Raw genomic sequence first — 16078 nt, forward strand, 5'->3', positions numbered from 1 at the left:
AGGGAAAAAGTACCCAGGGGCAGGAAGGTACAGCCTGCCCTGGGAAAAGCAGTCGGCACCATCACAATATCTGAAGTTCATGGCTCTGATCATCCTAGTGCGGGAGGGGAAACAAAATGGAGGCTGGTGTGGTAGATGGAGATACTTCACCAAGGAAAAAAGTTGGTTCTTGCAGGCCAGGAATCCAGCTGAGGGAGAGACGTGGATAACTGCTCACCTGGAGAAGCATCAGGCACAGGCTGAGCCATGGGAACGGGCTCAGCTACCTTGGCACTAGCCACCGGTCTCACCATTGCGATGATCTCTCTTGGTGCTGGTTCTTGGGTAGCCTGCAATGAAGCCATTTCACACATTACCCAAAGAGGATCCAGCCTGGTCCTTTGCAGATGCTCACCCTGGTTACCTGGTCACATGTATACCTCGCCTTCTTACAGAACCACCTGTATCAGGGCCAGCCCTAGGTTTCAGGGGTCTTTGGCCAAGATGCTTTTCGAGTGCCCATCCTTATTCTAGGGGATCCAATCTCCACACTAACATTTCTCCTTTGTTTGCTCCCTCTGGCATCACTTGGCAGAGCTGCCCCAAGGAAATGCTCCAATTTCTCCTTCTTAAAGCTCCTTTTTCAGTGGCCCAAAGAGTCAGCAAGCAAGCAGAGGCAGCAAAAGGAAAAAAAAACATGGAAGGAAGAGCAAGAGGCTCAAAGACCAGCTATCAGTTCCACATTTTTGGCTTAATAGAGTTTTGGCTGCCCTCTCCTTAAGGTGCTCCACATTTATTTCTGGTTCATGAAATGGTTTCTGCTGGTGTCAGGGTTTTCTCTCTCCCCGGCCTCAATTTCCCCATCAGCAGAAGACCCACCGAGCAGTGCCTGGGAAAGCCAATACTGTTGGGGGGGGGAGGGCCCTCCAGGAAGTGGGTCTGCTAGGCATGTGGTCTGGCCCTACCTGAAGGGGTTGCACAGGTACCCTCCTGGGTGCCATCTGTCTCTTCAGGATCATCAAGGCTTCTTCGTGGGGATCCATTTTCTTCACAAAGACCTTCCCCCCTTCCTTTCTGAAAAGACAGGCAGGGCAAACGGAAGTTTTCAAATCCAATCAATCAATCAATCAATCAATCAATCAATCAATCAATCAAAAAGGGTTGTGTCCTTCCCCAACCAAGCTTCCTCAAAAGAACTGATGATCTGGAAGCATTCCCTAACCATTGACGTTTATAGAGATACACTGCCTCTAAACATGGAAGCTTTGCATTATCAGGATGGAGCATAATCCCCCTTTTTTTTTCCAAATAAAGTTTTGCGGGGGAAAAGAGAGGAAAGGCCTCTGGAGGACCAGATCTGACCTGGTGGGCTCTGAAACTCGCAAAGGTTGCTGGTGTTGCTTGATGATGTTACGAATGTTCTGTGTGGGCTCGGGGTTGTGTTCCGAATTCAACTTGGAATGTCGGATAAGCCCACCATCCTGAGACGTGGAGCAAGACTCTACACAAAGAGAAGGGAGGGAAATCGGAGCAAATTTATCCTTGGAACAAACAAGGTTTATTCTCAAACCCAGATTAGCAAACCACAATGGCTAGATGCCATAAAAGAGCCATGCTGTTGCAGTGGCTAGAATGCAGTATTGCAGGCTGACTCTGCCCACTGCCAAGGGTTCGATCCTGACCAGCTGAAGGATGACTCAGCATTCCATCCTTCCGAGGTCGGTAAAATGAGGAGCCAGATTGTTGGGGGCAACAGGATGACTCTGTAAACTGCTCAGAGAGTGCTGTAAAACACTGTGGAGTGGAATATAAATCTAAGTGCTATTGCCATTGCTAAAATGCTGCAGCCAAACAGGTCGAATATTTGATGGCTGATGCACAAGGTCTTGTTCTTACACCTTACAAAAGTTGAACTGCAGCTTCTCAACCCCTTTGAGCCGGATGAGTCTGGACAACCTCTGGATGCAGGCGTGGTTAAGCAGGTTTCTGTGCTGTGCGAATGGCACATCTGCCACTCATGAGTGTCAGTTTTCAAATTAAGCAGACAATGTTTATGCATCTATCAAATGTGTATAACCTCTCATCTCACAAAAACTTACTCTGGGCAGCGTACAACAATTGAATAAAACAGCAAATATAAGAACTGCAGATATAAAATATATAAAAATCCACATAAATGTGATAAAACCCTAGGCAAAGGGAGGATAAGAATTGAGAAGATTCTCCTCTTCTAAAACGTTTATTCTGCGGCTGGCAGAATAAGCCCCCTCCGGCCTCCTTACCTGGATTCTGAAAGGTGGTTTTCCTCCATGCGGAGCCTGAAGGTGACGCAGATCTGCCTATCAGCCTTTTCCCGGCTTCCCTCTGTCAAAGGGAGGGTGGAATTCTTTAGCAAACTGGGAATCGTGGTTCTCCTGGGCTTTGTGGTCCTGCTGCAGGGATCTTGGTCTGTCTTATCCAGCCCAGGACACCTCCCCAAAATTCTGCTACCCCTCTGCCTACCACGGACTGGTCTGGGGGAGCCAGTGAGGACCCCTCTGCCAGGCTGTTCCCCCTTCTACCCACCATCCCCCAGACCTGGGCCATCGCTCCAGGGCAGATCACTGGAGTGAAAGCCTGTCCTTGCCCGGGGAACACGCAGCAGGAAAAGATCCAGGGCTCTGGCAGTTGCCGACGCCAGCCTGCAAGTGAAATGGATACAGGCGCTGCTTGGGAAGGGGGTATCCAGTGTCGGCCAGCCTTGGGTCAGCTGAGAAGGGTATAAAGGCATCGGCAAAGGGAGGGGATCGGCTTGTGGATGCAGATGCCCAAATGCCACTCTAAAGCAGCTTCCTTGCCATTGGCCAAGTTGGCACAGGTTGTTTGGCGGTTGGAAAGTCTGGTTGGGCTTCACTTCCTCCCCCCCCCCACTTGTACACCTGTGAAACTGGGTGTCTGACATGGAAAGCAGAAGAGAACAAAACCTGTACAGGATGCTGTAAGCTTCTTTTCAGACGTCCCCAAGGTGCTTTGCCAAAAGGCAGCTGGACGTTCTTGTTTCTGTTTTTCCTTGAAAACGTTTCGCTTCTCATCCAAGAAGCCATGAACTGAAGAAGCTTCTTGGGTGAGAAGTGAAACGTCTTCAAGGAAAATAAAAACCCGAGAAAGTCCACTTGCCTTTTGGCAAAGCAGCTTTGGGACAGCTGTGAGCTGGGTGAGGGAGAATCTCCACGGACCTCTTTTCAGAAATTCACATGTCCCTCTTATCCAGCACCTCCGCCAAGTGCCTTCGGTTTAACTGGACAGTTCCTGCCTTTACTAACCAGAACTGACTCTCGGTGCTTGTTGTAAGCCAGTTGTGTCAACACCGCCTCCTCCTCCTGCTCCTCCTCCTTTCCTGTGGAGAGGACAGATGAAAACAGCCTTTTGAGTTAGCCAAAGAATGCTGGATACTTGCAAAAACAGAGAACGCCTTCCTAGCATTCAGACATTCGTGGATTTACTCCCGAGCGGCAGCACCACCGTCCGTAAGATGCAGGCTGGGGTGGCCTCTGGACTTTGTAGTTTTCTTCGTCATTGGCAGGCTTTGCACAAACCGTTTCTGTTCTAATGTCTTCTTAGTTTGGACCAGCTGTGTCTTATTCCACCACCGATGATGACAAGCGTAGAGTTGGAGCATGGATATTATTGTTACGGTTATGTTTCTGCACTTCTAAATGTTCGTAAAGTGCCCGGAAAGACTAGCACATCCAAAAAGATTGCAGAGAAAGCCTTTTTTCCCCCAGCAAATATGTACACCAAGGTAGCCCAGCTCGTACTGACCAGAGGTCTGAGGAACCACAGCACCGTTGCCTTCTCCAACGCGCCCACCGCCTTTCATCCTTCGTGAGATGGCCGCTGGCTTCTCTAGTTCCTGAGAGGGCAGAAATGAAAGCAGTTCTATGGACCCATTTTCCCCTTCAGGACCCCCAAGACCAGAACCCACGGGGGGTGAAAAAAATGCTTTGAGCTGAGCTCTTTCCTACGTTCTTAACGTATCTGATCTCCCTTCAATAGGTCTGGAGTGTCTAGCTCTTGGAAAAACAAATTTCTGTGAGAAATAGAAGATACTCTGGGGTGGCCTTTTTTGAGTCTAGGGGCTGTGGGAGAGAGGGATGCCGCTCTTACCCCTTTTCCATAGGACAGCACAGGATCAAAGAGGCTATCCAGATAGTGATCCAGTCCTTTCTGGCTCCTGGGTTCACTGCAGGTATCTGAATCTGTTTCCAGGTTTGTTTTTTTAAAGAAATATAAATAAGATCAATTGCAGAGAGAAAAGGACATTTTTGCCATTTGGACTTGCTGGTAGAGAAACATTTTTCAGAAGACACATTTCCCATGTCAGCAGCCTAATGGGTGATACGTGGCACAAAACAGCCCTGAATTGTTTAGTGTGAATGCCACCATCGGGGCAGAGAGAAATGTGGGGTCCTTGGTGCTCTATGAGCTTCGTCTTTTTCTTGCAGACTTTTTTCTTTCAACCCTGAGCTACAAATATACTCTTCCAGTGAGAAAAATGCATCTGCCAATCCAATGTTTTCCAACCTTACCTCTTTAAGATGGGTGGACTTCCAGAATTCTGGGAGTCAAAGTCCACCCATCTTAAAAGGCCAAGGTCGAAAAACACTGCTCTAACACAGTTTAATAGACACGCCAGTCTTCACATTTGCATGGCCCCCGGCTGCAGGATTACCCCAGATCTTGCAAAGATTGATCTCATGCTCTGACACAAACCATAAGTTGCATCCCAGTTTCTCACCATGGCTGCAATATCCCTCAGAGTCTGGCAGGGGGGCAGAGGCCATAGTGGGAGCCTTCATCATTGGTGGAGGAGGAACTTTCCCATCTGAATCCAAACCACGTTGGAAAACCCTGCAAAGCAGAAGGAGGAGAGCAGCAGAAGGAAAGATCAAAGTCAAACTTGACCTAGGGATGGTCCAGAACTGGTCTAGATTCATGATATCTAAGCAGAACCTCTTTCACAGTCTAGGAAAGAATCATTCTGTCCCATCCAGGATCATAGTAGACAGAAGATTCTACAACCACCTCAATTCCAAGACTTGGGTCTCCCATTGTTGAAGGTAACACCACCCCATGTTGGTTGTTTTCTTCTTCCTTGGTAAGCCCCCTGAACCAATGAAAGCTCTTGAACACTACCCCTCCCAAACTAAAAGTATTATCCAAGGAAGAGCCATGATGCAACCTACAATTTGCCACCAGTGTATTTCTCTGGGTCTTCAGAGGCAAGGATGAAATAGGACTTCTGCTTTGGGAAACCTCGGATCAGTTCCAGATCAGAAATCAGATCCAAAACATAGTCGTGGCCAGCCAGCTCGGCCCACTGGGTACCATCCTTCATGGTGACGGACCAGCCTCGCCATCCCTCTGGAAGACCCCTGTGAAGGAGCATTGGGCTTAGCCACTGTGTGTTCTGCTGGGAGGAGAGGAGTCCAACATCGGGAAGCTGGACTCTCTGTTTGGGGCTGAAGGTGGATGAGACAAGATCTCCAAGGAGCTTCTCAAGAGCTCTTTGCCTCTGACTTCCAGTGCTTGGAGAGCTGGAAAAAGGCCATTGAAATGGAGCCCACCCCCTCTTCTTGCATCCCGCTACCCATATCCCCCATGTCCCATCTCTTCTACCTGTATTTCAATACACTTTCAGCAAGGCCTTCCCCTGTGGTCCAGGAATGGACAGGGCAAGAATAACGATCTCCTGTTGAAACAAAACTCGAGTCATTCACTCTGATAGATGCCACTCTTGCTGCCTTATTTTGTCAGCCTTTCCACACAGAACAAACAGGAAACCCAGATGAGCTAATTCTTCTTTCTTGGAAGGCTACATTAACAGAATCTTGCAAGTCTGAAAGTACAAATCTCCCACCGTCTCTCTTACAGCCTGAGAACTTTGGTTCATTTCTGAGTCTTCTTCTCTACGTGTGGGTGTTTCTCTAGCAAACCCCCAGGTCCTAGAGAAGGAGACTTCTCATCTGCCCATCGATTCCCAACCCATTCTGCTGCTTCCCTTAACTCACCATTGAAACAGTACACATCAAGGGCCATGTTCACTCGGTCCCGGCTGGCTGTCCACTCCAGCAGAGTGGGTGGATACGCTCGGGCGGCCTCCCCCCCATCCTGACCCCTTGCCATTGCTTGCATGAGCTTGTGTTGGCAGACAGGTTGATAGCCATCCAAGGCATAGTCCGAGACAAACCTGGGTGGGTGGGGAGAAGTGCAGAGGGAGACAGTGAATAAAAGAAGATGCCAGCCATTCACGCTCAGAATAGATGGATGAGTGAGGGTCAACCGAGCTGTGTTCCTATCTCTCCTGGCCCTGAACTTCAGGCCAGCTGGTTGAGCCTCCTTTTAAATTCCTCCTGTGGCCTTGGGAAGAAGAGGAAGAGGAGGGCCACCATCACCCAGTGCTACTGCCAACTTCTATGGCCACTATCACCACCAGCTAATGCAGCTGTCCTCTTTGGGTTTCCTTTGGAGGTAGACCTGACCCCACTCACTTCAGCAGGTACTTAGCCAGCTGGGGGGAGGGCACGAAAGCGCTGACACACGAGGCCAACAGCAGCCACCCCCGTTCTTCATTGTGGACATTGGTGTTCCGCCACACTTGGTTGGCAATCTGGACCAGGATCTCATCTTGCAGGCTTGGCACAGAGAGCCCCTTCTGTACAATATAGTTCCCAAACAGGTTCTCCTGGATGCCATTAAGCTGGGCATCGCCCATAAAGCGGAGGATCTACCACAGAGAAAATCCAGAGAGTGACCAAAAATGCACACTACCACGAACACTATGTTGATGGCCACCATTTCACCAGGATGGAGGAAGCAATACACTTTTCACCTACCAGTCTGAAGAGATTAAGAGCTTCAGGGGCCAAACTCTCATCTAACAGAGTCAGGGGGGATGATAGAGTCCTCGTGAGCATCCCAAAAAGTGGCTCCTGTGGAATGACAGAGAAGTGACCGAAAGACGCATTTGCACACCCTTTTTGACAGAGACGGTGGTGGAGGCCCTACCCTGAGCAAGAAAGACAAAAGTTTCAATAGTCACACAACCCCATAAGTGTGGTTTAGCTTCAGTTCAGCTTAAGAGTTTCTTTATGGATCATCCAACAAATCAGTCCAGTGTTTTCTCTTGAGGCATAAACAACCAGTCTCAAATTATCCTATTTTAGATGCCTTATGGCAACACCCAGTTCTCTCTAGATGGCATAATTCTGGGAAAAGCAGAAGGAAAGAGAAGAAGACAACCAGCAGCAGTCACAGTGGTGATGGGGGCATTGTTGGAAGACCTGAAGGATCAGGTTGGGGAAAGACCATCTTGGAGAAGATCTATAGGTGGTCAGTAAGAGTTGACACTGAAGTAGGGCATGTAATCAATCAATCAAGAATTCTTCTAGAGACTGAGGGATCATCCCAATTGTTAAATAAAGTGAGTTACATAAGGAAGTATAAATCAACTCATAGTAGCTTAAGCAAGCCATGGTGGCTTGCTAAATTAGCCATGTTTTAAACCCAATGCATGGCTAAATGCAGCATGTAAACTCAACCACAAAGGTGAGCTTTCGGTCTACCTTCCAACAGCGGCGTGAGCGAAGCACCCTTTACACCATTAAGCCCAGCATTGTCACCCTTACCTTGAAGTAGAGCTGCACGTACTTGGCCATGGAGTAACTGTTGATGTCAAGAGGCAGAGTGAGCTGGGAGTCGGCCTGCATCTTGGGTGGGGGGACAGGGGTGACACAGTCCTCATTCACTTGCTTGTGAACTACGAGGAATAGGAACAAGGCAGCCAGTGCAGAAGGCAAAGGTGGGGTTCCCCCATCCTAACCCCTTACGTTCACCCATGAGAATGCAAGAAAACATTGGCTGGACCATGTCAACTGGGCAATAGATTCTCTCAAATGCCAGAGGTAGTCTCCCTTTTCTGGGACCCAGAATGCAAGTGGGAGACCCATCCAGGCACTTCCTTTTTGTGTGTGTTTTTTGAAGCAGTGCTTGTAATGTACCCATCCAGAGCTAAACCAACTGGCAGAGATAGGCCAACAGGTCTACAGCTATAAGCAAACAATTCAGCGTCGGGTGCCTTCTGACAGCTAAGATGTTGTGGTTTACTCAACTTGCTGCCAGTGGTATGGAGGAGGAATTAGCTTCCTTACTGGAAACTTTATAGTGGGACCTCAATGATCTGGCCTCTAAAATCCTTGGAGACGTTCATGTGGGCACCCTCTTGAAATTCCCTTGGTTCAAAGTGGATCATGACCTACCAGCCACTGTGTTTAAGAGTCCAACCAGATCAGCAGGGATTTTCAAGTCTGCCACTTTCATCACTTCTCGCTGACTCAGTTCCTAGTGGAACCCAGAGAAATAAGTCACCTTTAATTATCCCGATGATTGTCTCCCTTCTAGTGCATTAAGCAAAATTGCCCCAGTTGCATATGCAAGTTACCAAAGTGATTTTTTTCCAGTGCAAGTTCTCCTCAAAAGTATTTAAACCACGTGGATTTGCCTTGGAAGTGTCTGCGTGCTGTGCAAAGTCTTCAGACTGACCCCCTCGTCCCCAAGCCCCCCCCCAAAACACTCGAGAATTACCTGCTCAGCCTTTTTCTTCTCCTGTTCTGCAGTTTGATGCTCCTCGTCCTTCCTCTGAAAGCAGAGCGAGATTTCAAGGTCAGAGAAGCACTGCACCTCATGAATAGAATTCCATCTCAAAGAAGATCAGGCTACTTTGATCCATCCTGAAGCAGAAAGTCCATATATTGAGACCAAAGACAAAATGCAAAATGTTCAAAGACTCCTTTGAAGTGAGGTTAGGACCCTAAGTGTGTTTTGGATCTCTGCATGCTCAGATCTCCAGGTACAACTCAATGGTCCATGCACCAAACAGGAACACCGGCGTGGACTCCTGACTGTACAGAAGCAATCGAATATGTTATTCCAGAGCACCTGGGTGCAAGGACAGAGCAAATACTTTTCTTGGAGGAGGCCCCAACCTGGGGTGATTGATAATGTGGGAACTGTAGTCCACCATGCAGAGTAAACCCCAAACGACCTAGGCAATTTATTATGCAATGCCTAATACAAAATCCCTCTCTCCCAAATCCTCTTCCTGCATCCCGGTTTGCACTCAGAGCCCCCAGAGACGCACCTTGAGGTACCTCCTGCGGTTCATGTAGATGCGTACCAGGCACCTGAATTTGATGAGCGTCTGACGCAGCCTCCCATATTTTTGCCTGCAGGACGGGAAACCCCCGGGATGGAGGTGGGAAAGATCACCCCAAGTCTCAACAACATTTTCTCCTACCCAGGGTAAAAAATCAAATCAAAACACAGTAATGGACAGACAGACCAGACCAAGGATGGCATCTATATCCGAGGGAGAAGGAGGGAGGAACATTCGCCCACATGACCTCTTGCAGAGGTTCTGGAGATCCATCATCTCACCCCATCCAGTAAGGCTGTTGGGATCTTGGCTGACATTATGGGAGAGGCACTCCAGCATGTCTGGAGAACACCAAGTTGGGGAAGTCCTCAAAATCCCTATTAAGTTAAGGAAGTCCACCTGAGTGGCCCTTAAACCTGTCCCTCACTCTCAGAGGAACCCACCTCACAAGATGCTAAAATGAGGGAGTAGAAAGGGCATGCTCTTTTAGATGATCAGTGGGAGTGGTTGAATCTGTTCAGATTTCAGGTGGAAATGCATTTGGACAGCATCTTAGACTTTTCTGAGATCCCTAAGCTGTTAACCCCAAAGACGGGAGGGACTTAGAAGATCCTACAAGTGTTTTTCAGAGAATATTTGATTGACTGGGCAGAGAATTAGACTTTATACCGGATTAGAACATCAATTCTGAAAAGCCTTTCAGTGATGACAGGCTGGTCCACACATGACAGAAGCTCTGTTCAAGCCCGTCCACAAGCATCCCACCGAGTCCCTCAGGGACAGTCAAACTCAGCACCTGACAAGATAACCCCGTGCCCGGGCTTGAAATAGGATTATCTTGCAGCGTAAGGCATAAAAGCGTTTCTTGATCAAAAAGCCACGGACGTAACGTTGGAGGGTCACCACTGCCATGTGGACAATCTGTTCCCGCTTGGCCTCCAGATGCTGGTAGATGCTTTCCTTCAGGAAGAGCTAGAGGAGGAAGAGGAAAGGTAGGTGAAGGAGAAGCAAAATATGGGAATTCATGTAATGTCAGGCTGTTCCTATGGTTACATGACCATTTCACAGTGACCAGGTGGAACAGCTGGTGATGGAGAAGACCTGGCATTGGAGAAGCTGAACAGCAGCTCTTGATGTCCAGATCCATCCAGACACACTGTGAGCAGAATCAATTGAGAAGAATCCACCAACCCTTCTTTAAAGATCAGGGACCCCGTTGTGCAGTGTCCCTCTACTATTTGTTCTGTAACTTCTTGTATTTAAGCTATCACCAACAATGGTGGTTTTACCTTGGTAGTGCCAATGCGGTACATCTCTGGGGTGACTGGGCACAGCTTCTTCAGCACCCCCACAGAATTCCACCCATCTGGGATGATGTCAGTACGGATGTCCACCAGACAACGGTACCTGAGAAGACATGGATTGGACTGGGATGAAGTGCTAAGCCATCGTATGGTGGACTTGCTTTTCCATGTTGCAATGTTGGCATGACACCTGAACCTCGTGGTCTATAAGGATTTCTCAGTTCTGGCCCTTGGATCTGGGGTCCCAGAGCTCTGATCTCAGGCTGGAATAGCTTTGGACCAAGGATCTCAGAGGGCTTGTCTGCACCTGTCAATGAACATCTGGAATGGGATCCGGATAGGAAAGCCCTCCTTGCGGATTCGGATGGTCTCCAGGATTCCCGAGGATCGTAGCTGGTTGCTGACTGTATCATCCTGAAACAGTCCTGGTTCCTGGTGGGGGGAGGAGGAGGAGGAAGAGTTGTTGAACAAGTAATAATCTACTTATTGCTGTGCATCCAAAAGAGACAGTTGAGTTAAAATGAAATTGATGGGCAGGATGGAGAAGGGCATATATATTATCCTCACATGAATAGGGATAGGAACTGCCTGATTTGGGAAAAACAGGACCAGGAGGAGATAGCATGAAGTCATCCCTACCTTCTTACTGTTGGGCTTGATGCAGCGAACGAAGAAAGGGTTACATCTGCAGAGAGAGAAAGAGATAAATGGCTCAGCAGAATTGCTTTGAGGATAGAGCAAAACAAACCTCTCGAAAAATAAAACAAACGTGCCCGAGATTTCTATTGGGAAAGCAAGGGAAATTTTAAAATGCTTAGTATTAGTGTATCATTAGGATAATGCTGGGAAAGATTGAGGGCAATAGAAGAAGGGGACGACAGAGAATGAGGTGGCTGGATGGAGTCACTGAAGCAGTAGGCGTGAGCTTAAATGGACTCCAGAAGATGGTAGAGGACAGGAAGGCCTGGAGGAACGTTGTCCATAGGGTCGCAATGGGTCAGACACGACTTCGCAGCTAACAACAACAACAATCATTAGGATATTTCCACCGCTCACTCCAAAGCTGCTGATTCCAGATCTAAGTCCTCCTTCTGCAACAACAAAGTTTTGCTCTCCTTCTGCATTTCAAATGTTTCAATAGAGCAATTCTCCCACTTAATTTTATCTTCTCTGGGCTTTGAGTTAATTCCTGCTCTTAAATTGGTCAGTTCTTTGCAGTGGGGTTTTTAGCATGGGTTCCTCCTGGATCAAATCTGGTCCTCAGAAGACCCTTAGCGAGACTCTGCAGCAGCATGGAGCGTGACATGTCTGGTTCACAGTAGAACAACAGAGCTGGAAGGGACCTTGGAGGTCTTCTAGACCTACCCCCTGCTCAAGCAGGAGATCCTATAGCATTTCAGACCAAGGGCTGTCCAGTCTCTTCTTGAAAAGCTCCAGGGATGGAGCACCACAACCTCTGAAGGCGAGGTCTTGTGTCCACATTGCATCTATTAATTGACATTAAGACCGGAGTCCTGTTTCAAATACCTCTCCATCTTCTCCACCAGGTCCAGAAGTGACTGCTGGAACTTTGCAGCCACTGTTTGGGGCTTATACTTCCGTTTGCTGGTGCTGCTCTTCCCCACCATGGTCCTCTGCTGAGCCACCAACTGAGCGTGGCTGAAGAAGAGGCTGGCGACCATCTAAGCCGAGAGCAGAGCAGACAAGGAGGAAGAAATGGCTCCATCACTGTTTATTCCTTCATGCCCATCAGGATCCCAGCCTCTTCCAAGAAGCTCTCTCCTACCCTATTTATTTTATTCTTCAGGGATTTGGGGAGGTGGGTTAGGGAAAGAAGGATTAAGCCAATATCCTTTAATAATCTAGAAGGAATCCGCTCGGTTGCTGGACAAATCACCATCGTGTTCATCACATTTAGGCAAACCAGGGTGGATTTATTGCTCTGCAATTATTAATAGTTTATGTTAGACTATAAGCTGCTTCATGTGCCTTATAAACCTTTCCCCACCCCATATTTATATCTTTGTTTCTAATGGCATCTTGCTCCTTCTCCCTTTTCCAAACATTGCAAGGTAAACATTCAAACTTCTGCAAACTGGAAGAATCGGGGCCAAATGAGAGGTCAGTTTAAGCACCTACTTTGATTTTACTGTTGACAAAAAGATCGAGGACATCCTGGCGAACCTGGTCGTAGTTTTTATCCAAGAATTTGTGCACCTAGGAGCAAGCAGGAAGAGAAAGTGCAAGCAGCAGAGTCAAGAATTTCAGGAGCCAACATCCCAAGTTCTCTAGGTGGCACCCGGCTTGAGAAGGCTGAACAAACCATGGCTCATTTCTCAGCTGGATGATGCCCATGAATGTTGGCTTCCAGCTCCATTTTCCTTAGGCTGCTATGATGGAACATATTGTGCAGGATGACAGTTCAACCCGGATGGCAGACAGAAAGCTGAGTCAGCCTCTTAGCTTGTAATGGGAACAGCTGATGGTTCCAAAACTGGTTGCTGAGATCTCACAAATCAAGATTCTCCTCCCAAACCTTCCTGGACACTTGATGGTGCAGATATGTCCTCCTCCTCCTCCTCCTCCTCCTCCTCCTCCTCCTCCTCCTCCTCCTCCTCCTCCTCCTCCTCACCTGGTAGGTTACTTTTCCTGCATAGTGCTTGATAGAGAATTCGGGCAGTGGCATTTTTGGCTTGGAATAGAGGGGATTGCAGCCATGATGATAGTGGCATTTCTGAAGGAATGTGTGGTCCGTAGCCTAGAAAGATGGAGGCACAATCATAAATCACCCCCAAGACATTCGGATTGACTTATCTCTAAGCTCAGAAGGAACGCCCTCCTCCTAAGGGGAAGACCTCTTCCCTGCCCAGGACTGATGGGGGAGTTTGGGGAGGCAGATGCTATTTAGGGGATCTATAAGCAAAGTCCCGTCTGAAGCTGGGTGGTCAGGAAGCCTTTCTTTCCGTTAATTCCCGAGCTCCGCCTTGCACCCAGCCAGCGGAGGCCACATCACCTGAGGGAAACTGCTTTGGTCATTCAGGATCTTCAAAATGCCGTGAGGCCTTTGGGAAATCAGCTCAATGCAGGGCTGGTTGTCTGTGAAAGCAATCTCTCTCCATTCAATCTGCTCACGGATATATTCTTCCTGAGGACAACACAACAGCAGCAGGCAGCCCCTGCTGTCCATAACCACGGCAGCAGATGTGCCATGGATGAAAAACAGAAAAACAAAAAGTTGCTGCCACTTTGCTAAGTATCCTTCATGAAAAGCAAGACCAAGAAATGGCCTCCAGCAGAATGCAGGTCCAGCTGGTCAAGTCTGATTCACCTCCAAAGCAGAATCTTTCCCATGGAGGGTGTTTCCTGAAGTTCTAAGAACTTTGGGGACGGCCGTCCTTTCAAAGTCTTCAGTTACTTCTTGACCATAAACAGTGAGGATCTATGTGAAAAACTGCACTGCTCTTTGCACTCTGCTGTGTGGGGCATTTCCAAAGGGGGTCGGTCGCCTGGCTTCTAACCTAAAGCAGGGAGCCACCCAATAGAAGGCCAACTCCGCTTTAGATTCCTTTGCACAAAGCTGGTGGTGAATCTGGTTCAACCAGCAGCCTTTAAAATCTCAAGGGCTTTGGCTCCCTCTGGTCTTACCTGTTCTTCCTTAAAGACAATCTTGTTAAAGAAATATTGGAGATATTCATTGGCATAATTAATACACAGCTGCTCAAAACTGTTGAAACCAAGATCCTATGGGGAAAAGCAAGGAGGGAGGGAGAAAAAGGAATTTAGAAGCTCCAGTCATCCAACGTGGATCATTTTTGCTGTTTTTAGAATTTGGTTGCGTGCTTTTTCTTCAGTCCCAAAAGCTCAAAGGAGTCAGTCTTCGGCAAACATATACCGAATAAATTAACCCAGCAAGCAACATGTTTCATGAGATCAGATATTAGCTGCAAGGAACCACCAACAAAAATAGGCTGATGCTTAAGCAGACTTGTTGATCTTCATTAACAAGCTGGAGTGACCTAAGAAAAGGTCCCAAACTTGCAAAGACGTTGCAAGAAAATAGGACAATCCAGGAATTTACTAGAAGTCCAGCTTGAGGCTCGGCGGCAGAAGACGCCTAACCCTGGACTACGGCCTCTGTAAATCGGAAGAGGAAGTTCCAAATGACCTCCTGGTTGCGTTCTCTTCCTGTCTCTTTCCTCGAGGTGCAGGACAGAGCACCCCAAGGTGCCTCTTTAGCCTAACTCTCTCTTCCTCACCTCAAACCCGTAGATATCCAAGATGGCAATTGAGAGGGTGTTTTGCTTGGGGCACATCTGCTTGTTGACCCTGTCCATGAGCCAGTTGAAGAGCAGCGAGTAAAGGATCTTGGCAATGGCGTCTCTGAGAAGAGAGAATTAAGGGAAGACCACCCACAAGGCAGAACATCAGAACTGGAAGGACACAGGCAGGCCACCGATGTTGTTGTAAGCGTGGCGGTCTCCAATGTAGGGCACCAAGCTGGGCCTCATACCTCCCTTTCCCCTTCCTCCATTCTCTCTTTACCTGGCATCCACAGCACTTTCCACAGTGAGTGGTGTGAAAATCTTCTCCCTCGTCGTTTCCTATCAAAAAGCAAAGGAAGAAGCAAGATGGCGGCCTTCCCTTCTCTGCACCCACCAGCACTCTAAAATGTTTTCACAGTGGTATCACTGGATGGGACTTCTGGAGTTTTCTTACTGTGGAATAGTTTTACCAAAGGATATTTTCATGTCCAAAGAGAGGGCACTTAGTTTAGAAGATCTAAGTATAGTAGTCATAATAGCCTCATGACTGTGAGTTAGAAAGATTGGAAATGGGAACTGGGGCTTTGGGATGGGCCCCTGGCTAATTACGGGACCTTCCGAACTTCTCCGTTTGCTCAAAAGGTGGGACTCCAACTCAGGGGTTGTGGTGAGCAGTTTCTCCATCCATTGATGGCAAGACCGGACCTTCTTAATAGACTCCAGTCCTCCCTGATGTGGACCATCTCAAGGCTTGTTCCAACCTCCTGTGCTGACTCCACTTGCTCTCTTTTGGCTCTGAAGGTGTTGTTTCTTGCAAACAACACTTGGGGGGAAACAAAACACCAGAACTATCCAAGAAGTTGTAAGTGAGTTATGGATTCAGTGTGGATCTCATTAAAGACTGAGGACAGCATCTGCTTTGTTGTGTGCATGCGCATGTCTAGATTTTCACTCCCTCACCGTCACTTTGTAGGTGATAGACTTTTGCAAGCCTTCAGGAGAGATCTGCAGCAGCTCCGCCATGACCCGGATCTCCTTGGCGCTCAGCACTGAGGCCACTTCCTGGCAGTCGGTCTGCAAGCACCAAAATCAAGCTCAAACAGCTTTCCTTGGAATAAGGAATCCTCTCTCCGACATCCAATGTTGCCTCCTACCTCATACTTTTCAAAGTAGACATTCCCCAAGTGAAGGATGGAAGACAAGATTCGGAAGATGCTGTCCTGGTCTTGGGGGCTGAAATTCAAGACCTCCATGGTGTCGAGCAGCCGATGAAAATCTTCTAGGTCCGTTTTGCCAGAAATCTCACAGTTGCCTCCCTGGGGAAGACAGCAGGAAAACAT

The 16078-nt window shown here is 48.1% G+C and overlaps 1 protein-coding gene across 1 annotated transcript in view; it reads right to left on the bottom strand.

Annotated features, from left to right (window-relative positions):
* The window catches only part of MYO15A (myosin XVA), a gene marked incomplete at its 5' end in the record, with an annotated part of 41535 nt that overhangs the window by 16091 nt on the left and 9366 nt on the right, over positions 1–16078 (bottom strand). The window contains 30 exons of the mRNA XM_081337942.1: positions 218–329; positions 945–1053; positions 1342–1480; positions 2545–2728; positions 3282–3355; positions 3781–3871; positions 4126–4217; positions 4757–4869; positions 5205–5393; positions 5638–5710; positions 6030–6208; positions 6510–6745; positions 6855–6950; positions 7647–7777; positions 8277–8358; positions 8602–8655; positions 9158–9242; positions 9969–10144; positions 10462–10579; positions 10784–10908; positions 11116–11161; positions 12004–12158; positions 12616–12693; positions 13109–13234; positions 13490–13621; positions 14122–14217; positions 14733–14856; positions 15019–15077; positions 15699–15812; positions 15893–16054. Coding sequence (XP_081194068.1) covers positions 218–329; positions 945–1053; positions 1342–1480; positions 2545–2728; positions 3282–3355; positions 3781–3871; positions 4126–4217; positions 4757–4869; positions 5205–5393; positions 5638–5710; positions 6030–6208; positions 6510–6745; positions 6855–6950; positions 7647–7777; positions 8277–8358; positions 8602–8655; positions 9158–9242; positions 9969–10144; positions 10462–10579; positions 10784–10908; positions 11116–11161; positions 12004–12158; positions 12616–12693; positions 13109–13234; positions 13490–13621; positions 14122–14217; positions 14733–14856; positions 15019–15077; positions 15699–15812; positions 15893–16054 — 3550 coding nt within the window. The remainder of the gene's footprint in view (positions 1–217; positions 330–944; positions 1054–1341; positions 1481–2544; positions 2729–3281; positions 3356–3780; positions 3872–4125; positions 4218–4756; positions 4870–5204; positions 5394–5637; positions 5711–6029; positions 6209–6509; positions 6746–6854; positions 6951–7646; positions 7778–8276; positions 8359–8601; positions 8656–9157; positions 9243–9968; positions 10145–10461; positions 10580–10783; positions 10909–11115; positions 11162–12003; positions 12159–12615; positions 12694–13108; positions 13235–13489; positions 13622–14121; positions 14218–14732; positions 14857–15018; positions 15078–15698; positions 15813–15892; positions 16055–16078) is intronic.

This window comes from Vipera berus (genome assembly GCF_964194415.1).
Source record: "Vipera berus genome assembly, chromosome: 13".
NCBI lineage: Eukaryota > Metazoa > Chordata > Lepidosauria > Squamata > Viperidae > Vipera > Vipera berus.